The sequence below is a fragment of the Ptychodera flava genome, chromosome 5, assembly GCF_041260155.1.
Source record: "Ptychodera flava strain L36383 chromosome 5, AS_Pfla_20210202, whole genome shotgun sequence".
NCBI classification, from domain to species: domain Eukaryota; kingdom Metazoa; phylum Hemichordata; class Enteropneusta; family Ptychoderidae; genus Ptychodera; species Ptychodera flava.
In genome coordinates, this window is record NC_091932.1 from 7,928,037 (window position 1) to 7,954,255 (window position 26,219).

General features: G+C 37.4%; 2 protein-coding genes across 2 annotated transcripts; one reads left to right on the forward strand and one right to left on the reverse strand.

The window, feature by feature from the left end:
• The first annotated feature begins 9,945 nt into the window (after positions 1 to 9,945).
• Positions 9,946 to 14,255, forward strand: LOC139132912 (epidermal retinol dehydrogenase 2-like). Its single transcript, XM_070699270.1, has 4 exons — positions 9,946 to 10,502; positions 10,687 to 10,931; positions 12,647 to 12,763; positions 14,042 to 14,255. The coding sequence occupies exons 1-4, from the start codon at positions 10,026 to 10,028 to the stop codon at positions 14,133 to 14,135; spliced, it is 933 nt and encodes a 310-aa protein (XP_070555371.1). The 5' UTR covers positions 9,946 to 10,025; the 3' UTR covers positions 14,136 to 14,255.
• Positions 14,256 to 18,880: 4,625 nt separating this feature from the next.
• On the reverse strand, positions 18,881 to 25,900 carry LOC139132685 (proteasomal ubiquitin receptor ADRM1-like). The gene is made up of 9 exons (XM_070698952.1): positions 25,682 to 25,900; positions 24,221 to 24,337; positions 23,356 to 23,497; positions 22,942 to 23,025; positions 22,401 to 22,482; positions 21,780 to 22,015; positions 21,044 to 21,091; positions 19,747 to 19,907; positions 18,881 to 19,033 (listed from the first exon to the last, which is right to left on the reverse strand). The coding sequence occupies exons 1-9, from the start codon at positions 25,886 to 25,888 to the stop codon at positions 18,881 to 18,883; spliced, it is 1,230 nt and encodes a 409-aa protein (XP_070555053.1). The 5' UTR covers positions 25,889 to 25,900.
• Positions 25,901 to 26,219: the final 319 nt, after the last annotated feature.

Sequence of the window (26,219 nt, forward strand, 5' to 3'; positions counted from 1 at the left end):
GATCACCACCAATTGTTAAATATTCGTGAACTGAATGTTCATTGTCATCATCATTGTAAGAATGCACACTCTGACTGTAAGCTGAACTAACATCGTCATCAGGAGAATTCCTGATCTCATCAGCTACTGACGATTGAAACGGACTTGTAATTCATCTTCAGACTCATCGGAAGTCGACGAATTAAACTCTGATGGACGCAAATAAGCTTTCTTCAACCTATTTACGTGGATCACCTTACGATAATTCTTATTGCTATTCAAAAGTCGTAACTTATAATTAACAGGAGATACCTGCTCCGCAATTATATAGGGGCCCGTCCACTTGTGAACAAATTTCTTATTTACTCCTGGCTTAATTGACGGCTTGTACAATACACCGCATCTCCTATCTTAAACTCTTGAGATTTCTTAATACGGCGATCATAACGCTCTTTCATTTCACACTGATATTTCTCAATATTCTCTCTTGCTAACTGATAGGCTATGTTTCTTTTACTTGCCAAGAATTTCAAATGGGTGTCTATATTTCGTGTTCTACCCTCAACTGGTTGAAATTCTACATCCATAGGGAGGGTAGCCTCCCTTCCGTATAACATGAAAAAGGGAGATAGCCCTGTTGCTTCTTGTGGACTAACTCGATAAGCAAATAACACAGAAGTTATATATCGGTCCCAATCTTTCTGTTTGCTGTCTACAAACATTGATAACATGTCAACTAGCACACAGTTAAAACGTTCCGTTAATCCGCTTGTCTGGGGTCTATACGGGGAGGACACTTTGCGCTCTATATTAAAATATTTACATGTTTCTTTTACTACCTGAGATAAGAAATTTGATCCTTGATCACTCAACAAAACTCTAGGACTTCCATATGTAGAAATTACTTCATCAAACAATATTCTGGCCACAGTTTCTGCTCTGGCATTTCTCAGAGGGAAGGCTAAGGGAAATTTGGAAAAATAATCGGTAAGCACTAAAATGTATTTATGACCATCATAAGTTCGGGGTAATGGTCCAACGATATCCATTCCTAGTCGATCCCATGGTCCAGAAACTGGAATCGGCAGTAATTTAGCACGGGACGGGGGCACAGCACGTTTCCTAGTATGACAATGGGCGCACGTTTTAACATACATATTAACATCTCGAGGCATTCGCTCCCAAAAGTACCTTTGTCTCAAAACTCCCAGTGTTTTAGTGTAACCAAGATGTCCACCAAGGACACAATCGTGGGCCCTCTTCAACACATAATTCCTCATAGATTTGGGGATAACTACCTGCCTAATACAATCAGTTTTCGTTGTAGCTTTCCCAGTGGGTTTCCAATAGTGATATAGAACTCCGTCAACAATATCATAATTAGGAGCCATATTTACTAATTTCTTAGCTAACTGTTCATTCTCAGGTAGTTCGTTACTCTCCATATAATTTAAAAGGTTAATCAAATACGAATCATTTCTCTGTTCCTTTCGTAAGTTTTCTATAACTTCTTTGTCAATTTCATTGTCTGCCTTATCGGTATGGGTTTCCTGATCTGAGAAAGTGTCTTGGCCTGTGGCGTAACCTTTGTTTAAGCTTTCCTGGCTCTCAACAGTCAAACTAGAAATGGTAGGAGGCTGAACTAAGTCTGTATTGACTGCTTTATCAACCAGCTTGGGACTGTGATCAGGTCGATAATTTATTTCAGGAGCATTCTCAAGATCAGTGACGTCGGAAGGAAAACCTTCACACTGCCGATATGGTCGCCTTGACACCCGTCAGCGTTCATATGTTTCTTTCCAGGCCTGTAAATAATCTCATAATCATATTGTTGCAATGTCATTATCCAACGACCAATTCGACCTTTTGGTATCTTTTGTTTAAACATGAATGTTAGATTGGAATGATCTGTTACAATAACAATGTGATTGCTCCTTACATACGGATCGCAATATCTTATAGCATGTATAACAGCCAGGGCTTCTAACTCTGTGATAGAATAATTCCGTTCATGACAGTTTAAACTCCGTCCGCCATACAAAATTACACGCTCGACGCCATCTTGCTGTTGTGCCAAAACAAATCCAAGGGCATAAGTCGAACAATCAGTATACAAAATAAATTCTTTACTCATATCAGGGTACCCCAAAATTGGTGCTTCGCATAGTATCTGTTTCAATTTCTCAAATGCCTCCTCGCATTTATCAGTCCACTCAAATTTGACATCCTTTCCCAATAATTTGTGTAAAGGCCTTGCTATTATTGAAAAATTCTTAATAAACTTCCGATAGTAATTTGCCATTCCCAAAAATGACTTCAATTGTGTCACTGTGTGAGGGCGGGGATAATTCTTTACAGCTTCTACTTTACTTTGATCGACCGAAATTCCATCTTGACTTATGATATGTCCTAAAAATTTAACACTACGCTTCATAAATTGACACTTGCTAGGCTTCAATTTTAATCCTGCTTCACGTAATCTTGTCAAAACGGTGTCAATGTGTTGTAAGTGGTCTTCGAAGGTGTTACTAAAAATAATGATGTCGTCAATATAACACAAAACATACTGCCAATTGATGTTACGTAGGACATATTGCATGGTGCGTTGAAAACAACTGGGGCTATTTCTCAACCCCTGAGCCAGCCTCCGATATTGATATAACCCTTGATGTGTGACAAAAGCTGTCTTTGGCCTACTTTCTTCATCCAATTCTAACTGAAAAAAGCCAGATTGCAAATCTAAAGTCGAGAAATACTTGGGATTGTTTTACCAAGCATTTCTAAAGATCATCTGTTCTTGCAAGGGAAAGGAATCAGGTATAGTTAATCCGTTCAAAAGCCTAAAATCCGTGCAGAATCTGAAAGAATGATGATCTGATTTCGCAACTAAAACCACCGGACTTGAAAAAGGAGAAGTAGATGGTTCGATAATACCTTGTTCTAATAAGTTGTCAATTTGTCGTTCTATTTCCTGCCTTTTATCAGGGGTCACTCTGTAAGGGGCGCGACGAAACGGAACAGAACCCTCTTGCAATTGAATCTTATGCTTAATCAAATCACAGTGACCCAGTTTACCACTAGAATCTACAAAAGCATCGGCATTACGCAGTAAAATATCTTTAAGTTGATTACGTTGATTATCAGTTATGTCTAACTCATCAAGTTTCAATTGACCAAGCAAGTAATCTCTCTCATATTGTGATTGACTGTGACTGCTATCAACGTTATTAATCATGGGTTCAACCAGTGGAATAATTTCACTTGAGAAATGAAGTGGCGAAAATGCTCCGACAATACTATTTTCTTGATCTTAACATCTGTATCTAATGTATTCAAAATTCTCATTGGCATTGATTTCTTATTCGAATACACCAAACCACTAGCTACTAAAACACCAGGCGTTAATCGGGTCCGTTTATCACAGAGACACCCTAACACTCCATTTGCATACTTATACGGCACCTTAACGGGAATTATCATTTCACGCCCTTGGGGAATTATCATATTGACCGTAGTTCTCAATGGTACATCAGATTGTAACTTACACTATTTGCAGTAAAATCAATGACAGCTCTATAACGCTTCAAAAAATCAAGTCCCAAAATTAAATCATGAGTGAGAATATCAACTAAGTTAACATTCAACATTACACGCTTATTTCCAACATAAGCAGGTATCTTCATAACCCAACAACATTCAATTTTCCCTTCCCCGCTGTTTGTACACAACTATATTTTGATGTCAAAATCGGATATTTCCGTAACTCAGGAATTAAATCTAATAATCGCATGGGAGCCACTGTATACTAGCCCTGTATCAATCAAAGAATTTACCTTTCTGTTACAGATAGACACAGGAATTAAATTTCTTCAAAAGTATTATCTTTCCGGAGGAACAATCTGTGTGGGAAATTTTACGAGTTTCACCTTCAGTAAATGACATCCACAAACAGCTGGCTGAGTAAATTTGCTCTGGTGAAACCCTACAAACTTCTTAAACACATTGACGAGCTATGTGCCCTGGTTTCCCACAATTATAACATATTCTACTATCGAAATAGTCTCTTGAATTTCTAAAACATTTCGAAATATTATGTAAAATACCTTGACGGCGATTAGACCGTATTGCTTTGCTGTCAGCCTTTCTTCTTCCGTATTTCTGTACTTTCCGTCGTCTCTTGCCTGTCTGCTGTGAGTCATTTTGACGCGATTGTTCATGCAAGTTCGATTCAATGTCCGACATTTCTTTCACAAGTTCTTTCAATTGTCCGATTCTTTCTTTGATCTCCTCCGTTAACTCTGCTGACTCCTCCTCTGGCTCCTGTTGCAATTTGTTGACAACTTCGGCCGTCTTCGCGTGTTCATAGGCGCTTGTAAAATCGGTGGGATTCATTCCTGCGACGAATGCTTGTAGTGGAGGTTTCAGTCCATTCATAAAGTACGATAAAATTTCCTTGTCGGTTTCGGGCTTTCTCTGCCTTCAGCTGTAACAGTGATGCGTATTGGTCGACTGTCTGGTTAGACTGCTGTTTCAATTTGAAAAGCATTTTATCGTACAACCATGTAGGACCACACTTATCAAATCGCTCAAGGAAAGTCTCTCCTAAGATTTCCATGTCAGCCCGTCGATCGCCAGGTAAATTCCGAAACCACCTCTCGGCTTCGTCTGATAAGTAAGGATTCTCCACCATGTGTTGCCATCGACAATTATCTTCCTCGGGGAATCGCCATGCGAGAGGGTATCGGGATACAGAAACAGCGTAGAGACTCCAAATCTTCAAAGATAACACCGTTTATTTCTTATAAATGGATGTTACATATTGCCAGATAGTCCTTCTCTCAAGATGTTGTCCCCTCGTCTGAGCTGGTGTTCGTAAAGACACCGTGTATATACAATTCAATGCATACAATCCTTATCTACATACAAATAAAATGCAATCTTTCCCTGACATATTTGGTGCCAAGGTACCTACGTGTATCAATCGCCAAGACCATAAACACGAGAACAGTGTGTACTTGTTAGATTTCTCACATGACGTAACAGTATGTACTGCTAGATTTCTCACCTAAGGTATAATCATCGCACATAATTAATAAGTCTGAACCTGTCTGAACCTGATAATTAACCTTTATGCAGAATTGACGTCAGAGTCAATGAACTCTGTAACATCACCAATCCACACATCCTACATTCATCCATAACCTAATCCATTCTTTCGTTCTTTTGATGTCTCGCTTGCTCGTTATTTCGTTCGTCCATTCATTCCCTTCTTCATTTACTTATTCACTCACTCAATCACTAAATTACCCAACCATGCATCAATCCATGCATCCATCCTTTAAAAACTCAACCATTCATCCATCTATCATATCCTTCAGGCACCCCTTCATCAACCCTGCTCGCTCGCTCACTCACTCACTCACTCACTCACTCACTTATTCAGTAGCTCACTGAATTAGTCATTTGTCCATTCATTTCTCTGTTTATTCCTTCTTCCTTTCATGCTTTCTCCCCTCTAAAACGATGAGTTCTAAGGCCGAAGTTATGCCCACGGCATTCCCAGCTCGTGCCTTCGGCGCTACGCTTGTGAATCCTAACCCCCACTCCGTATGTGCAAGAGACTATACCAATAATACCTTTTCTATGATTAGATTTCATCCGTTAACGTTATGGTTATACAGCGTGGTTACATGTGAGTGTCAGTCAATGGTTCTATCCAAACTGTTACATTGTACAATGTGTTTCACATCAACTCTTCGCACTGTTTAACTTTCGTTACGGAATGAACTTATTCGACCGTCTATGACGGTACAAACGGTCGCTTACCTTTTTCAGTAACTTAAAATCAATGGAGTAGATTTCTATAGTTCAATAGTTTCTACACATGCGAACTGGCTGGCTGTTTAATTAGGAAAGGATAGCAAGTAACGTATAAAAAAATACTTCTACTGTATATTGGAAGCCCTCTCTGTGTTGCACATGATCCATATACATTCAATGAATTTATAGAGTGCTGATAAGCAGAAAGGAAGCTAACACGTTTTTATTTATATTAATATTTCAAAAATTATATTGTTTTTAATATTTACGAAAATAATATCATGTTACTCTTAGTTCGCCTATGTCCGCTCTAGCAAGTTCTCGATTGCGTTTATTATCGTAGTCATATATAAGCATTGGTCAACGCGACTAATATTGAAATGAACTCATTCTATTCGGACGTGTACCTAGCGCTATCTACAGGTATCTTGACGTTCTTGCTCGAACAAACATTCTGTTTTCGTCTAGTCGATGATGACAAAGACGAGCGGTTTTGAAGTCTAAGCTTGTTGGGCCTTGCTCAATGAAGTAGGTCAGTAACTTTTGTTTACCTATTTTAAAGTTGCAATATGGATCAGAATTGTCAATTGCTTTTTGTAAAACTACAGCGAATAGATCATACTACGATGAAGTACTCTTCTTAGATAAACCTCTCGCCACTCCAGGCACACAAACTCGTTCATTTTGATGCGTTGCGGCCGCTCAGAAAAGCTGTTTTGTAAACAAACTTTCAAAACAAAAACATGGGGATTTTCTGCTGTACACGTGATCAAGACCGCCAAATTGATGACGTCAATGATCTCCTCTCTCTCCCTGAAAATGCAAGTTGTACACGAGACTCGAACAGCAATATTGATGCAACGATGGCGGAACTTGAAGTAAGGCTGCGTTCACAAAAAAACGGTCAGGGGGCTGGAGGAATTCGGGGGGATTCGAAAATTTGGGGGTAGTAGAGGGGGGACTTGAAAATTTTGCTCTACCTGTAGGGGGGACTTGAAATTTTTTTCTTCCCTTTTATGTTTTACATTTTCCAATTCCAATTTTTTGTAATTCAATGAAAAATTAATACCATTTTTATGCCATCCAATTGTTGTAATGTTAGTAATAATTTAATAGAATCTAGAACCATTTCGTCACATTTCATGACTTTTATCTCGAAAAAATCTAAACATGTGTGATTTGTCATAAAAAACCAAACTTGAGCCTAGTAACAGGGCAGAAGCTGCGACTGTTAATGATTTCTGCAATATTTCTATGCAATATAACAACTACAGTTTCTTGCTATCTCCCTACGGCATGCTCAAACATACAATATTTAGTTTGTCGACAAAGCCTGTATATATAAATATCAGGTGATAATTTAATTGGAGTCCAGACTGACAGTCAGTTATCAGTGACACAAATGCATGGTACACATACATATTATAGGCTGTGATAGCAAGCTGAATACTGGACAATTCAACATGCTGTAGGGAGAAGAACAAGAACGCAGTCGTAAAACTGAACAAAATTATTGTCAAAATTATCAAAGTTAACACAGCTACATGCTGTAATTTTTTCCCACTAAAATTTTAGAGCATTCCACCAATTTTAATGAATTTTTCTGTAAATTTTGTGATAATTTTTGACCCTATGGCCATCACATTTCATTAGCTACAGTTTCTTATCAAAATTTTTGCACAAATCTGAAAAAAAATGACTGGGGTACATTTTACACAGGCGGCAAAAGTCGACTTTGGCGCTCAAAGGGTTAATACAGCTACTGCCTACAGGTAGTGTCACTATCATTAATGCTCTGCTACTGCAGTGTCACTGTCACTGCATACCTGAACAGTGACAGAGACAGCTCTGACTCTGATGTACATTGTAGTTGAAGAAGAGTTTGGGTCAAATGACGCTCATGACAGCGAAACATAATACTTGTACACAAGATCAGGCCAGAGAGCAACACAAGGAAGAACACATGGAAACTTGTGAATTCTGGCATATGAGAATAATCAAATATTAAAGAAAAAAGATGGGGTCACCATGCTTGATTTTCTAAATTTTCACATTCTTGTCATAAAATCATACCGAAGTAAAACTTTGCACAGTAAAGACTAAATGAAAAAAATATTTGACCAAATGGAATTATTTATTTTTTAACCAAATTTGCAATTATTACACCCAAACTTTCAGAGATTAAAACATTTATTTGATGGAATATTTAACCTTCCAGTATTGTCAATTTTGAGTAGCATCTAATGAAACAAATTTTTGGTAGGTCACTGTGCTCAGTTTTTTACAATATGGCAATTAGCCAGAATTCACAATTTGCCTACTCTCTCATGATTGTCATTTTGTGTGCTCTTCGGCAGGAGCAATTGACCTGGCCAGAGTTGGATTGACTAAAGTTGGCTTTTAGACCAATAAATCTAAAAAATATACTGATGCATTTAAAGAACTTGCCTTGAGAATATGACTATAGAAAGTGCTAATACATGTAGCGTTGAACACCTGTGAGCAGAACGGCACAATATATGTTTATTTTTTCTGTGCTCACATCCTTTACAAATATGCGGGCCTGTGATAGATGGGGGACTTGAAAAAATTTGATCATATAGAGGGGGCATTTGAAATTTTTTAGGGTACTGAGGGGGGATCTGAAAAAAAATAAGATTTCAATCGCGGTTCCTCCAGCCCCCCCCCCCCCCAATCGTTATTTGAGAACGCAGCCTATAAGTAATGAATAATTCATAGTGAAGTTTGTATTTGCCAAACTTTCTTCGTTTCATTATGTTTCGAAAAGAATACAAGAAAGTCCGTATGATCTGAGCTCGGCCAGTCGGAGTAGGGTCTCTGTTAGACAGAAAGATTTATATATGGGTCCTCCCGACATCTCTTACTTCAACCACAACCCAATGATTGGGTCAGAGATCATGACGAAGCACCGATACAAATACTATGAACTAAATCTTTTGGTTTCCAATAGTTTATATTACCACCAGATACTGGTAAACATAGCTTGAACATTTGTATATTTCAAAGATAATACATTTACTGTATACAGATCACTCAAAGTAACCTGACAGCAGAGTTGGTGAGGACCATGACTTCAATCAATGGCCATGGCTCAGTTGTAACACAATAAATATTCAAAACGTATGGTAATTAGAGATGAATAACTATACACAAAATCCATCAAATTATCTCTGAGTTTTTGATTTTACAGCTTGCCTTGTCGATATCATGCGATATCAAAAGTATTTCAAGTAGAAATGTATTTAAAAAAACGCTGAAAGCTTACCTTCTAGACCATTGATAAATAGGCCTATATGTACGATTTTCTTGAACATGATATTTTTATGCCTGAGATTTCACTTCAGTTGTCTCCTTTTGCACCGCAAATATTTTACGTTTTCACCATGTACAACAAATTTGCCATCCAACACAGTTACGTATAACTATCTGTCTGTACATTTTTGTTATGGACACGGACTCGACCAGTTCGTCGAGAACTATTTCTGTGACCGTCACCAGATTTGAGATTATTTTTTTCTTCTCTTTCGCACATATTTCTGGTGAAATAAAATTCACTTCACTTCTCGTCACTTCACAAAATTCACTTCACAGTTGCTTAATATAGGTATATAGGTAATTCCAATGTTTTGCAGCTACATGTGATGAAGCGTTTGAGACACGCAAGTTTCCGTCATCAGCAGGATCTGTGGAGAAAAGTGTTTGCGAAACTCAAACGAGTCCTCAGCGTTGTGGGACAAATTATTTTGTTTCACACCAAAAACAAAAATACAAGAAGAATATATACCAAATTAGACACATAAGATCATTATGTTTATAAAATAGAGGCTATTAAAGAATGTGCATAATCGGAAAGGGTAATTGTCTTTTCCTGCAGAGGAGAGATGGGTTCCAGAGAGCAATTACTATTTATTTCCCCTGATCTCAATACAATATGTTAAATGAGGTAAAGAAAAGCCTTCTATAATTTCATAAGACTAATAGTGAAAATCGTATTGAAAAATCTTAATTAGGTGTCGCCTGTGTTTGTAAAATTCCCTGGTCATGCACGTGCCAACGCACACAGGGTCAATGACCTCAGGTCAGATAAAGGACATCAACAGTCACATGACTGACGTCAAAAGTTCGACAACGATCCGAGCCTTGATTCAACTCACGGTCCCTCGATCTCTCTGTACCTCGGCTTTTATGCCTCTAAAACGTTCGAAATGGCTGATGGGCACCAACATCTGAGGCCACACAATCTGTTAGACTTGGCAATCACATTGTTCAAAACAATTTACTTATTATTTACATCATGGCTGTCATTCATCGTTCCCGCTGTGAAGAAATCGGTTGCCGGAGAAATCGTGCTGGTTACCGGTGCTGGCAGTGGTATTGGTCGTCTGATGTCAATAAACTTTGCTAAGCAGGGTTCTACATTGGTACTTTGGGATATTAACAAAGACGGTAATGAGGAGACAGCTGAACGGATTAAACAACTTGGAGGTAAAGCCCACAGCTACGTGGTAGATGTGACCAAGAAAGAAGACGTTTATCGTGTTGCTAAACAAGTCACTCAAGAAGTTGGTGATATTACCATATTGGTCAATAATGCTGGGGTGGTGAATGGGCGCAGATTTTTAGATTGCCCGGACGAGTTGATTCAAAGGACTATCAACGTCAACACGATGGCACATTTTTGGGTAAGTAGAACCAATGATGGCGAGAAAGTGGATGTTAAACAACTCCCTTTATGTGTATGCGAAGTTAAAGACGTAATATGAAATATTAAGAATATAACCTGACTTCCCATTGCCAGCCAACAAGTCATTATGCTATGCATCATTACGTTATAATGTTGAAATGTTTTCACCTCCCTACCTACAGACACTGAGAGCATTTCTACCGTCGATGATTGCAAAGAATCATGGTCATATAGTGAGTATTAGCAGCATTATGGGATCTGTTTCAGGTCCGAGACTTACAGATTACTGTGCCAGCAAATACGCCACAGTTGGTCTCCATGAATCTCTGGCTCTAGAATTGCTGGCTGAAAGAGTAACAGGAATTCACACAACACTTGTACAGCCATATCAAATCAATACTGGACTGTTTGCAGGAGTCTATGTCAAGTAAGTTTACAATGTATTGTGTACATCGTCGTACACCACGCCCTCTTCGGCGAGTCTTATCACCCAACGCCGAAAAGGAAAAAATGGAAAAAATGCTCTGGCTTGCGAGAATGATTGTGTATGGATGCAGCACAACTTTGAGTATAAGCATTACTTTGGATATCTTAAACTAGCCCTGCGTACGATGCTGTGTGTTCCGCTACAGCTACTGTAATAGCCCCGCTGTGAGCGGGGCTATTAGCTGTAGCGGAACACACAGCATCGTACGCAGGGCTAATCTTAAACATGCACATTTAGCTTTACTGTTTCATGATGTGTAAAATTGTTCCATTAGCCAAAACATTGTCCCTGATATCAAGTGCATAAAGTTGATGGACGACATTAAAAAAATGATTGCATGTTGTTGACTTTCTCTATTATTCACTGTACTGATTTACCAGGAATTACATTCATAGTATCAAAAAGTAAGTTTGTAAGTGTTCACAGTGAGTGTGCTTTAAAGTAGTTTGCTTTGTTCGTGAATGGGTTAGTGCCCTAGGAACCAACAGACACACTAAACTCTATTGAGAGGTCAACAAATCCAGTGTCAAAGGTCAAGGATCCCAAAATGTTTCACCCAGACCAGTGAATCTGTTATTTTCATCCACAAGTTTGTATAATCCAGACTTTCTTGATTTAAATGACAGAGAAATGTTCATGTATATCTTTACTCACAAAGATAAACTACCTCTTGTGAAATCTTGTACTTTAGTTCCTCCCCCAGCAGCAGCTTCATCCAGTGTTTGTTGAAGTTTACATCTTTTAGTTTTGTAATTTTTGCCTTACCGCACTTCCATTTGTCTCACAAAGTAATAGAGATTTCACATCACTATTTAAACTTACATGTACGTCACACATTTTTTTTAATGCTGCAAAGAATGTGTTGATAACCCAGACATGACAGCTGTTGAGCTGTTGAACATTTTTTTAGAAAAAAAACTGTCGGTTTACCCATGGTTGTTATGGTACCTTGCACCAACACTGTTCTGTCTCTGCCAAGGTTTCTGTCTGCCAAGACCTTGTACGCTGTGTTATATATTTCAAACTGATTAGTGATATTTCTTTTTAAAACCACTATCTCCATTGTGATTTTCTAACAAATGATTAAAAACGAGTTGGTAGCTTTTATGTCCGGTGAAGTATCAATACATTTGATGCACATTTACGAAAAGAGTGTGTCAATGATGATGTGAAATCTGCTGTAAATGCATGCATTGTGTGAAAATGTATTGTGAAAATTGTCTATGGTGAAAAAGAATGTTTGCAGGACAGTAACTAAAAGGCAACTAGGTCTGCTGTTCCTCAGATCACCAAACACTGAATGAATCTATCCAATCCTGCCATGAGAAACAAATCCAACCATAATGCAACAAAATGTGCCTTTCTGTATCAATTTTAATGCACTTCAGATATATGTGAATGTGTGGTCTAGGAGATTGATAAAAATAAGGTCTTGTCAGTATTTTTTCTGTGCACTACTCAATCTTGTGATATTTGAATTACATAATATCTGGTGATAATCAGCATTGAGAATACATGATATTACAATGATAGTATCAGAACCTGTGCCTTTTTCCCCTTCATCATTATCCCGCCTTTAAATTTACTTCACAATTTTGTACTGATGTCACAGAGACTATATTTTATGTTTGTCTGTTTTCAACATATATTTGCAGTTTGTTTCCTCCACTGGATCCACAATATGTAGCTGACAAGACACTCCATGCTGTCCTTACAAATCAAAAAGTTATCATCCTACCAAAGCTGATGTACTTGTTGCCATTTTTAAAATCGTAAGTAAATTAGCAGGAGTTCATGTACAGAGCTTGAAACTGGACTTTCACAATATGAAGCTTTTTAGCTCATATTTGATATGTATATAAATACCAAAAGAGCTTATATGGTGAGTTGGTGGCATCTGTATGTCTGTATGTATGTACCGTATGTATATATGTATGTTTTATAATTTGTTTCAGTCAAGAATATCGTTATTCCTTATAGTTGGAGTTTCTGAAGAGCTTGAAGTATACAAAGTGGTGTCGTTGAGAAATTGTACCATAGATGGTAGAGAAATGTTTCTATGCTATGAGAGTACACATACAAATTACAAGTAATATTGCGCTGTCTGGATTGACCTTACTCTTTCAGAAAGTGTTAAATGAAGCTTTCATTCCACTTTTAGTATATGTATTTTAAATGGACGGCAAGTCTGGTTTCCAGGTGAATTGGTGCACTTTGTCATTTGTTGGTAATCACCAGCTGGTTGTTGTTAATGCACCACCACCAGTGTCAGTTTTTCACTAAATTCTGTCATTTGACATTCTGTGCATACAAGTGATGACTTCACACATATTTAGCTCCAGAAGGCCAGCATAGGCGCCCTCTGGAACCGTTGCGTGATTATTCACTGGTTTCAGCAACCTTAATTTGTCTTGTCAAGAAAAATGCAAGTCAAGCCCCAGATTTTAATAAATAAGATAAAATGCCCTTGCTAGAACTTGCAGAGACAAAAATGATACTGTATACCGGTATACAATGTGACACTGTGAGACAGTACTTCGCATTGAATGTGTATTTTTGGAAATAAAAGGCGAAAGAGTGTCTTCAAGGGGCCATTAGTCTTGCCCCTGTTTACATATGCATGAGGATAATTTGATGGCAGGTATCTGTAGAAGTGTTTTGACCAAAAAGGTTGCGTGGCTTGCAAAATCAAGTTTATGGTTGACTCACTTCAGATTTACTTGGTTTTTTGCAGTCAGGCCTAGCGGCAGGTAAGACACTGCTGGCAATAATGGACCTTTGTATATTTGAAGTAGGGATAGTGGACCATAAACAAAACTTGAATGGTTCTCCTGAAAACAATATCACAATATTGTGACTTGTATCAAAATTTTACAAAAAAAATTCAAACTTTCATGTATGTGAGAGCCAATGGTTATCAAATTTCATCTTTTGAATCTCTGAATTATTGCTTACAGAAAAGTAAAATACAAAAGTGAAGTTTTTGTGGGTCAACACAAATACATGTACAGTAAGAATGCAGTGATTGATTCATTGTCGTTTGTTTTCAGGTGGCTGCCGTTTGAATGTACCGTCTCTCTAGCACAAGGGATGGGATTTCTTGATGCAATGGATTCATTCATTGGACATCAGAAACAAGTTTAACATTTGGATATTGTTCTATGAACTGTGATTCAGTTATTTGCAGTTTGTTGCCAGCTGACATGAATGTAGATGTATTGTGTCGGCTGATCAGAGGAAGATAAGGACAGGAGTCAGGATGATGGCGCCCTCATGCAATTCTGATGTGATATTCATGGTACAACTTACATTGCAATTTCACCATTGCCCCAGTAATTGGGCGGCTGAACACTCATCAAACAAGTACAGGGAGTCACACATTGTATACTTTTGGGGGATATCAATAATTGACAATGCACTGCATGAACGAAGCTGAAAGATTTGATTTTTCACATGTAAGACGGAAATATGATGAATAGTGCAATACCATTAGCTTTCCCATTTTAAGGACCAGTAACTGTAAATTTTGATCATTTTTGACTGTATTTTATCAATGTCAACCATAGTTTCTTGTTCTACTCCCCACAGCACGTTGAGATACACACAGTATTCATCTTGTCAACTCAGCCATTACATGTGTTGATTATTGTTCACATGTGAATTCTGGGTTAGACTAGAATTCAAATGTGTACAATAATGGTACATTTCACACATATAAATACATTGACAAGCGCAATAGTAGGTGTTTCAACAAGAATATGTACTTTACATTCAAAATGAAAATAGTGATTTTGGTGGAGGGACTCTACTGGTAATGATATCAAGACATTCACTGTTGGCAATACTTAGCATCAAAGACACAATCTTTCAATTGATGGTGAAGAATAGAGCAAGATATTATTAAAATGATTCAAGTTTTCGATCACTTTCCTCATCAGTCGATTATAATCTGTGGCAGGTGAAGCTAATCCTGTACAATAGAATCTAAATATCTTCATGTTATACTTGACTTATTTTTAAAAAAAACAACGATAGAAACCTAAATACATGATGTATGAAATATTAATACCATTTTAATAATAAACGCATCAAGACAAGTCTTTAACAATAATGCAATGGATTTTATTTGACAAATATAATAGCAATGTGTGCATTTGGCACCTGCATGTGAGAGTACACACTGTTCTACTACATAACAGCACCAGAAGTTTTGACACAAACATATCCAACCATGAACTGCTTAAAAACAATGCGCAATCTTTTCTCGGTTTGTCACAGACAATCAGGGACAAAGAGTTTTAGTTTGAACAAGACAGAATTCAACATAACACCAGCAAATGAAAATTTCATGAGAAGATTTTCACCAGGTACATGCATTGTGAAGTTGGTTACAAAACAATTTGTACATTCTCTCTATATTTAGCCACAGCACATAATTGATGGTTCTTAGTACCATAAAGCATATCTTCTTGTCATTCATTGAATATTCATATGGATTATTTCACTGTCATCATTCACTGACGTCAAGACGTCAACTTAGGTTGGAAATAACATGACACCTAAATGAAGATGTTACATTTGTTGACCTTTCTCCTGTTGGGTCATTTCTGCATGATGTTGTGTCCTGTTGACCCTTGACCCCAGGATAAAGCAATAAGCAGAGTGTTCAAAGTACAGAACAAGGCTATTACATTTCTGAAGTCTTGTCTGTATTCACACAAATGAAGCTAAACTTTGACCATTGGTACAACATATATAAAACATTGTCCTCTCTCTCTCAGCCCTTGCACAGAGTTCTTCATTGCTGTACGACTGATGTGCCTTCAGCAGTCTGGTCAAACAGAGTAAGCTAGGCATCGTTTCTGAAATATTTGTAGCTGTGCTAGCTTGCTGAGCTGGGCTCTGTTGGGTTTATCCTTTTACTCATTTTTGTGTACAGGTCCACATTCACCATTGAAAACAATGGAGTTGGGACAAACCATGGTGGTGGAAGGGTTAATAATGATGGCATATGAATGGTAAGGATTGGCTGGCACTCAAACCCAAGCACAGGGGTGTGAGAGTCTACAATCGATGTTATAAACGTACGTTGTGTTGACATTCAAATGACTTACAAAGTTATACTGAGTGCTTAGTTTCTGATACAGCTGCAATACATGCTGTGATTTACTGAAATAAACTTGACAAATACTGTATCATATTACACAATAGCTGAGCAGTTGTTCAATCCATACAGCTTGCTATGATCATCGGATCAGCACACACTGGTATACAAAACTCAACAAATACATCTTCAAGCCTGCGAAAACATTGATCAAGACAGGACACATACTGAATGCAGTTACAGATGAAGTGAAATACATAACATTCAAGCCATGATTCTCACTGCAAAAGCTAAATGTATATGTTAAAGGGCCAGCAGCTACAACTTTTGATGATATTTTCCTATTTCTGTTTACAACTCTAAACCAGACCAAAATTCTCTTGTGAACAGTAAAGCAGTCTAAAGATGTGCGGGCTGAGTTGACATGCTGATTACTGTGTATCTCAATATGCTTTGAGGGTAGAACAAGAAACTGTAGTTGACATTGAAAAAATTGACTGCAAGAAATCATCAGAAGTTATAGCTATTGGCCCTTCAAGTTATCTGAACCTATTCTTGTCTTGGAAAAGACACATTGCAGTAACAAACACAGTACTTAGTAACTTGTACGATGACAAACGAAACAAATTAAACTCTTTGATACTGACCCATGTAGCAAGTACTGAATTCATGCAGATAGCTACCACAACTAAACAACACATTTCAAATATAAAACACAGTCAGTCTCCCTCACAATGCCATGCTGACTACAACTAGTAAGTTACTGTGAGATTCCAGTGAACAGGGCTTGCCGTGTTGAATTCAACCACTGTGGACAGAGATTGTGAAGATTATACTCTAGGGTTTAAACAGTTTATCAAGTGAAGATGAAGCAGTTTTCATCTCAGTCACCAAAAAATGTCAACACTCCTGCACAAAGTTCAAACATGGCCAATCGGAAAGTACATTTACCTAGTCAGAGTTGCAATTTCACACAGTGGCTGTGTCACAAGTCACAGTTCTGTTCACAGTTGATCATCCCATCTCACAGTTCTCTGTTATTCCTAATCCATTGTTACATCCTTCAGAAAACAAATACTCTTCTCTGCTTTCTTTTCATCAAATTTTTGTTTTGGCGCTGACTACACCAATTCTTTCTTAAATACTACCCCACTGAATATATCATTATCTTTCACCATGGTCACCTTACACCATTCTGTCGTATGAAATCAACTGAACCAGGAGCAAGATCTATGGTTCAACACATCAAAATGCTGTATTTGAAACAAACATAGTTAACTCCTGTCAAATATATACTATCTGTGTGGCTGTTTGTATCAAAGTCTGTGTACACTACTCATCCTGTACTCTTCCATCCTTCATCAGCACTGCCTGTTGTTTAACATAGGTACATATGATGATATGGTCTATCCCTATGGTTTTAACCCTTTCACCACCATGGTTTGTCCCAAATCCATTGTCTTCTATGGTAAAGTTGGACCTGTATACAGGGAAGTGGTGGTGAAAGGGTTTTTAAACTACAAGTGTAAGTTAATGAATGAAACATAGTTTGGTCCAAATGAATCTGATATCAGATCTCATCAATGGTAGAGTTAACAGTTGAAATCTAAATATTTAATGAATCATTGGCAATATAAGGCAATTTGTAACTGGAACAAACATAAACTTTCATCTGTAGAAATTGGAGTCAATACTTGCATGCATGTTAGACAGTAAAATGGATAAAGTTAAGTTGCCTTGGTGATGTACATGTTATTTGCAAATACACCTTTGAAAACTGGAGGTACAGCAGTTACAGTTTTAATACTTTGTCAATGTAACGGGAGAACGTTCTTAGAAAACTTTTAAAACAAAGGAAAAGTTCTCCAGAAAAAATGCAAAACTTGGAATAGAAATTGAAAGAAACAGCTTAGCTTTGTCAATGTAATAGGAAAGAACTTACTTCAACACTTTTGAAAAAAAGGGAAAAATTCTCCAGAAAAAATGCACAACTATAGCAACTGATCTGGTGGTTGTTCCCTTTTACAATAACAAACCTGAAACTTTAATGACAGACAAATGAAGATTTCAAGGGTGAAATTTCATTTGTGTTGAACAGTTAACTGAGGAAGTTAGTCATTTCTACTTGAATTCTTTAATTTATCTGAACTACTTTATAATCTTAGTAAGTTGTAATTAAGACTATGTTGTGACAATGATGGACTAGTCCGTTACAATGATTAATCTACACTCATCCCTTCGTCGTCATCTTTGTCTTTTTCATCTCCTCCAGAAGGTTTATCTTTGTCCTCCTTCTTGTCTTGTCCACCCTCAGATTGCATTCCACGGACAAAAGCGGTAGATCTATAAAAACAGCAACATACAAGAATTAATACTAGTGTACAGCCTTGTATCAGTTCAATTGAAATTTGTTTCATGGTTGCACCATATCAGACAGCTTGAAATTATCCACTATACGGTAGATGAGAAGCCAACATAAAGAGGTTCAGATATCTCTCTAGTATTGTCAGTGATCCACAACATTTTTTGCTTGACACTGCACTTGATATGCTTGTCTCTAAAAGCTTAAATCTTATAAAATTGTTTAAAATTCATTAAGAAACACTTTCTTTTAAATTTTTGACTCTATGATTCATATGTACTGAATGGTAAAATACAAGCTGTAATTTCAACAATGTCAATACTTTGCACTCCTGTAAAACACTGACTTTACCACTGTTTATTTGAGAACTCTTGAACTTTAAATAAGTTTTGGATTCTAAGTTTGATTAACGTTATCAGTCTCTCATGGTTTACAAAACTCAATGGTGTGATATTTAGGATGATACAACTTACCTCCTCGATTGGCTGCCTCTACAGCTTCTTGACTTAAACCAAATTGATTCATCAATGGTCCTAACTGCCCAGACTGTAAAGCAGCACCAAACATATTCATAGCCTGGTAATAAAAAATGTTGTGAGAATGTTCACATCCATGACACTCTGTACATATCTACTCTTCTACATGTATGTTTGTCCAGGAAGCGGGATTAAATTGTTCCTCCGAATCCCTTAGGCAATTTGGAATTTTTTTTAGATATTGTGGCAAATACATACTTCCAAATTCCAATTATTTTTTTTACTTTCAGGGCATTTCTAGGGCATTTTTGTCTTACATATGTATAGGTTTTTTTTCTTCTAGTCACATGTGGAAATGCTCAGAATTTGTTATGTCATCACTGCCTGTATATGCAATGCATCTATTATTGTGGACACTTTATAAAATCTTAGACTCCAAGTCATCAGTAACAATGTAACTAGTGAAGAATTTGTTGGTATGCCAAAAAAGATTTGAAAATTTTCACGCTGTCTCTGAAGTGTTGTCAAAAACATCTTAGAACAATAATTTTTTCGTCATGTAAAAAGAATGTTTCAGTGATGTGGTTTACCTTCACATGAGCGGACTATGCACTATTTGCCAGACTAATACTTTGCATTTTACCATAGCAGTACTTAAGAGACAAACTCCTTGTTTTAGAGAACATGGCCATGAAAATATTTTCAAAAGTCATGATCATTGCACCTCTTACTTGGTGCAATATCATTGTACAGCATATATGATGTCATCGATTACTGCCAGTGTGTTTCCCCCTGTTGGCATCTGCTACATACCTGTTGAAACTGCGGTGAGTGCAGTGTAGCAGAAAGTTGCTCTGGGTCACGTGGTAGACTTTCCCCCTCTGGAAGGTGTTGCATCAAGCGTTGTTGAACTTCAGGGTTGCTCAGTATCGGTGCCATGACCTCGGGGGACAGTGTCTGTGACAAGTCAATTGCTGCAAAAATTGAAGAATTACTTCAGTGTAACTAGAATGTACATCTGAGTATCTATATCATGACTTGTAAGTAGAAAAAAGCTAAACATTTACAAATACATTTACCTTTCATGTATTTCAAAACAGTTTTGTAAGAATCCTTTTCAATGCCAGACACATGAAATAACATATTGAAACATGTGCATTAGGAAACATGACAGTCACATTACTATCTCTATCTCAGTGATATTACCAAATGGTTGCGTACCCTACATCATTTCTGTTGTCCCTTGTATGATTGTATTGATATTCTGATGGGCGCCCATTGTGACATGACTGGGAATCCCTTTAAGATTTACCAAGCTACCGCCCAAAGCCAAAATAATGTACCTACATGCACCACATAAGATATCACAATAGTCCTCAGACCAGGAAAAGTCGAAGTCAATTAAAATCAACAACATGTGTATCTACAAATACCCAGTATTGTACTGTACAGTACAGATGTTTTGAAAAGACTGGCTTCTTTGACTCAATGTATCATATGATGCACAATGCTTTAATTTGACTACTGTTTAACCCTTTGAGCGCCAAGTCATATATCAAAATATACATCAGTCAACTTTTTTCTAAATTTTGCTAAATTTTGATAAAATCTGAAGCCAATAAAATGTGATCTTCATTTGATCTAAAATTGTCCAAAAATTACAGAAAATTCACAAAATTGGGAAAATGTTGCACACAATAATTTTGGTGGGAAAAATTGCAGCGCTCAAAGGGTAATAGGCTTTCTGGCAATGTTCATAGGCAGCAGTTCCATTACAAGCATTGCTACATGATTGGATTGACAATACACTGTAAATATATACCGCATTACCACGTGACGAATCACTACCTCTTTGTAGACACTTTAACCTGTACATCCCTAATTTCCTGTAAACAGGACCACACTCACCAATGTTAACAATAGGTTTGGGCCAAACCATGGTGGTGACAGGGATAAAACAGAATCTTGTCATCTGTGGTACAATAAGTATCTGATGACAAGATCTGCAAGACTATTCTGAGTGTCATGCATCTATGTTATGGTCTATGGTCAGTGTACATACACGCACATGTAGACAAGCAGTACTGATTAACAGATAGCATCAACTTACCAGCAGTTTGTGCTTGATCTCCTTGGTTACCAGATTCAGCTGCTGGGACTGAAATGAAAGACAACACAAACAATTTCATGTACGGTACACTACGATCATTGCAACATAGCTATTACTGTGATGCCAGGACAGTCAGGTGACATCTTGCCTCAGCTGAACAGCTGCCAAAGCTATCTGGTGTAGCGAATCTAAAGAAATAGAATGCTCTTTTAAATGTAGGCACTTTGCTTTGCAGACCGATGAGTTAATTGTGCTCTTGCAGTTCACCATTGTGCTGTTTGTGATCACTTCAGTATGATCTATGGAAACTAAGTGGAGACAATTTATGCAATGCCTACACTTTCATCTATTGCCTGATTGTTTATACCAGTTTTATTGGCTACTTAAGATAGTCACTCCTCGACACTCAAAAGACATGGACTATTGACCAAACTTTCCTAAGGAAAACCTTTTGCCATTATCTTTTCAATCAACAAAAATCATGGGTCGCAATGCAAATTTTTTACCAGTCAAACAATTTACAGCGAAAACTTCATAAACTTGAAGAGCTTAAGAGCCCACATAAGTAGAAGATAAGAAAAGTTTTGTGAAAATTCCAGGGTATAAATGAAAGTCTCTCAGGTGTGTTTTGCAGTAATTTGATAAGACTACACTTTTGAGTAAACATCTTTGTAACTACATATATTGCTACGCTTCAACAAAACTTTACAATATCTAGGTAGTCAACCCTACTCACTGTTCATGCTGCCAAGAATGTTCTGCAAGTCACTGAGTTGTATTTGCTGTCTGGCAGGTGACTGAGATGGCAGAGCACCTGATGCAGTTGCTGGTCGTTGGCTGGACAGGTTGGTACCACTTGTACCAGTGCCTGTGGCAGCAGCAGTGCCAGTTGTACCACTACTACTACCGCCGCCGCTACCGCCACTTCCACTGCTTGGTCTCTGGCCAGGTGAAGACTGGACACGTGATGGACTGTAAAAGAATTTTCATGATAGAAGTTAAAACATGTCACATGGGCTAAAGATAAACAGAGTGTGGGGGAAATGTTTGAAAAAGTGATACTGTACATTGAATAACAAAGCCAAAACAAATGTCAGCTTTTACTGAATTGTAAACTTGAAAAGGTGGTAACACTGTATCTGTTCCATTCATTCTATCTTCACCATGGTTACAAGACAGACAGGACAGGACTGATCATTTCACCCCTCTGATTTTTAGCAATCTATTCACATGTTATTAACCAAACAAAAGAATATATTTTTACAACAAAACATAGGCAAATTATGCATTGTTATGTACATGGATCCCTTTGTTTGCTCAGGCTGTGGAGAACACAGGTACATGAAAGCATACTTACACTGATGATGAGGTAGACTGTGCACTTGATGGTCTTCCTTCACCAATCAAAGCACCAAGGCCTCCAAGCCCTCCCATACCACCTATAAACAAACATGAATGTAATTCTTGTAAAGACTGTACAATGATATTTCTCATTGCATTACCTAATCTACACCAAAGTGTGGACAGACAATCTTAATACATCAATGGTCTTTTTCTCCTGTTTTCCATTGGAGAAACCTGTAACTCATACAGATGATAGTACACACAAAACTATGTACATAAACGAGCACAGAAATATGATTACTGGAAATGTGGGTGGGCATATATCATTTGTACTGCCATCAAGTAATCTTATTTCAATCTGGACCTAGCCTGATATGACATGTTTTATACATTGGGGTGTGACATTTAATACAGGTTAAAATCTTTGATGGACTGTGCCTCAAGCAACGTTGAAAAACTGTGTTTTACTATTATTAATTCCGATATCTTCCTAAGAAATTCTGCAGTTACTTTAAAGACAATTCCGATGAACCAATCAAAAAAGTGTAGCTTACCTAGAGCACTGAGACCACCGCCTCCAAGTAACTGCATCAGTTGTTGTTGATCCATGTTACCAAGCATACCAAGGCTACCTTCACCTAGTACAGAAATTAATAGAGTAAACCTTCAGATGAAGTTTGCAAGGGTCAAGCAGTTACGCAGATACTAAAGCGCATGTACATGCATACTGACATTTAGCAAGGTACATGTAGAGTCATGGAACTTCTTGCAAGATGTGTTTGCTCAGTGCCAATGTGTTTGTTGATGTTGTATAGAGACAGTCAAATTGGCCATTCAATTTTTAGTTTTCTGTGGTATACATGTATTGACATTGGTTTTTCTTGTTGAAAAGTGGGCAGCGGTCAAATGTGGACAATCAGAGTATCTTGGTGTTAGACAATTGCTTTATTTATTTAAATAAGACTTACCACCAAGCTGTCCTCCTAAAGCGGCTAACTCCGGTGGTAAACCGCCAGAACGACTGCCACTGGAAGATCCAGGTGGTGGCGGATTGTTCAGGTACTCATTCACTTTCTTGCAATACTCTTCATCTTTCTCAGTCTTGGGTTCCTATCATAAGGAGGGAAAAACATACAATAATAAACGTACTATATCACATCTAGACTATATGTACCTTGAACCATGCAGGTAGATGCAAGCAGAAGTCACAACCAACCAGATATCAAACGGACGATGATAGTGACCACTGTTAACTTATGATTGCCGTAAACATGTAGTTTACCTTATGAACTTCTGAATGAGCTCTTGATACCATTCTCAATCAAACAGGCATACAAAGAAGGTCCCTTGGAATTGTTCAAGACTTTACAGCAGTGCAAAATACTCGTAATTGTTTCTCATAATGAATAGATTTGGTGCTCAGGTAACATTAACAAATGTGAAAAACAGTTGAAATATTTCAGTGATGGTCATTTTGCACCCCAGTTAATTCTGTTACCTTATGCATGGTTGGAAAGCTAGAAATATATTTGAATTTTGTTTGGGAGTCATTGGAAAACATTCAGAAAAGTAGATGCTGGCTTTGAGCTATATTGACAGAATAGTATGGTAAAACAAAACAACCTTGTTCACACATTAGACAATACATGCTTCTAGTCTGTTGTAGTAGTTCTCTGAGATACAATGTAAACTGGATGGAATGTCAGTCTGTAACATTGCATATCTGGCTGACTACCCTCAGCAATTTTATAACCATTGAGTTGTCAGCTTCAGTTTAGTCATACTTGCAGAAATTTCAATATTCCAATAAATATCCATACATGTATCTCTTACCTGCATCCAAAAGAAAAACTTGCGACTTGATGACTTGAATTTCAAGATGTAAACTCGTCCAGTTGTACATTGGGGCACTCGCTTGAATTCACAGTCATCAGGGAAAATGATCAAGTCCTGATGTGAAAAACAAATCCTTATCAGTACAGTCATAACCATAAAAATAAAACTTGTATTTTCACTACATAGTGCTGTAAAGAACCATTACATTTATGATTTGACATGTGTCCTACGACAGCAAATAAACATCCTGGACTTTTCATAAAATGTAGTTGAGGCAACTCCACTGTGAGGTGAATTAGATGAAAATATACATTGCCTTCTGAGTTCTGATGTCTGAAGACTATTAAAACTATTAAATTACACACATATAATTAGATGAAAATATACATTGCCTTCTGAGTTCTGATGTCTGAAGACTATTAAAACTATTAAATTACACACATATAATTAGATGAAAATATACATTGCCTTCTGAGTTCTGATGTCTGAAGACTATTAAAACTATTAAATTACACACATATAATTAGATGAAAATATACATTGCCTTCTGAGTTCTGATGTCTGAAGACTATTAAAACTATTAAATTACACACATATATTCTAATGTTCTACTGTTAGTTTTGCTATTAAAATTAGCAACCTTTAAAATAATGGCCCTACTGGAGGCATCCAATATGACACTTGTCCTTTTTTATCTCTGCAAAATGGGAAAATATGTACCTTTACCCTGATTTCTTAGATTTTCTTTACTTCTGCCTTCATGATTTTAAATCTATATTACCTCTGCATGTTACAGTGTACATGTAATTTGTATTTCAGATCTCTGACATGACAGGAATGAATATTGACCTATGTAATGCATTCAACTATCAACTTTTGAAAAGTGAAAAGTATCAGATCTGATCTTAAATTTTCCCTTAATTGTTGGTTTTCAAAGGCATGGCGATAAAGGTATCCTTTTTATCTCCATAGTCTGAGCACGCTAGCACAGAGGTAGGGCGAACCTCCGTGGTTTGAGCACGATGATTACATGATTTCGTTTTTCTGGTTTTTTGTCTTCTTAAAATCATCGAGGTAGTTAAATATAATAATGCGTTATGGAAATTGTCTAGGAAATCTCCCAGTTAAGATTATATTCTTCAATAGCAGATCTCTTTTCCGATTTAAGATTGAGCACCGCTTTACATGTTGGAAGCATGAACGACGGACATGTGTGGACCCAGATTGACCAGACTGACTCAGCAAATTGTGTTGGCTCCATTGCCATGCTGTCTATACATATAAAAAACTGTAAACTGTCCACGTCTTCACGAATCGAAACTTATAAATGGTTCATGCAAGCAATAAAAGCGCAAAGATTCTACTGTGTTTTCTTTTTCAGTAGCATTCTCACAGGCAGATAATTACACAGACAAGAAGGGAATGTTCTTGGCGTTTGATCGCCGTGTATTCACTTACATCTTCGACTGAACCTGAGGTGCGGTCCTTCCAGCAAAAATGAACCAGGGAATCTTCCGACTGGTGAACGTACACCAAACCCTTTCTCTTGTCGGGAGTAACAGTAGTTCCTTTGAGATGCATTTTTCCAGCGCGAAATTCGACCAAATTCTTGCTTCCAGAGCGGCTGCCAGTGGCAGCAGAACCGAAAAGAGCCCCAGACGCCATGTTTCTTTCAGACAAGTCAATGCGTTAATTTTTAGAACATGTATTACGCAAATTCCATTATTTGTTGAATTTTGCCAAAATTAGTCACATTTTAGGTCTTTTAAATATCTAATTAAATTTTTAAGATTAGCAAATACACAAAATATACTAAATTTAAATAATTACCGTATTATTCAATCTCAGTTGTACGGCTGACAATAGCTGAATGCACGTTTTAAAAATGTAACGATAGATAAGGTTAAAGTTATGCGCGATACGTCACGTCCCCTCACGTCCAGGAAAACTCCTGAACAGGCGCAACGCCGTAAAGCTGGGGATGGTCTAAATCCTT

Excerpts from the sequence above, each read along its gene's own strand:
- LOC139132685 (XM_070698952.1), bottom strand. The coding sequence starts at position 25,888 with ATGGCGTCTGGGGCTCTTTTCGGTTCTGCTGCCACTGGCAGCCGCTCT. Across the intron at positions 24,338-25,681 it reads CCTCAGGTTCAGTCGAAGAT|GACTTGATCATTTTCCCTGA; the intron begins GTAAGTGAATAC and ends TTTTCACATCAG. Across the intron at positions 19,908-21,043 it reads AGATCAAGCACAAACTGCTG|CAATTGACTTGTCACAGACA; the intron begins GTAAGTTGATGC and ends CAATTTTTGCAG.
- LOC139132912 (XM_070699270.1), top strand. The coding sequence starts at position 10,026 with ATGGCTGATGGGCACCAACATCTGAGGCCACACAATCTGTTAGACTTG. Across the intron at positions 10,503-10,686 it reads ACACGATGGCACATTTTTGG|ACACTGAGAGCATTTCTACC; the intron begins GTAAGTAGAACC and ends CCCTACCTACAG. Across the intron at positions 12,764-14,041 it reads TTGTTGCCATTTTTAAAATC|GTGGCTGCCGTTTGAATGTA; the intron begins GTAAGTAAATTA and ends GTTTGTTTTCAG.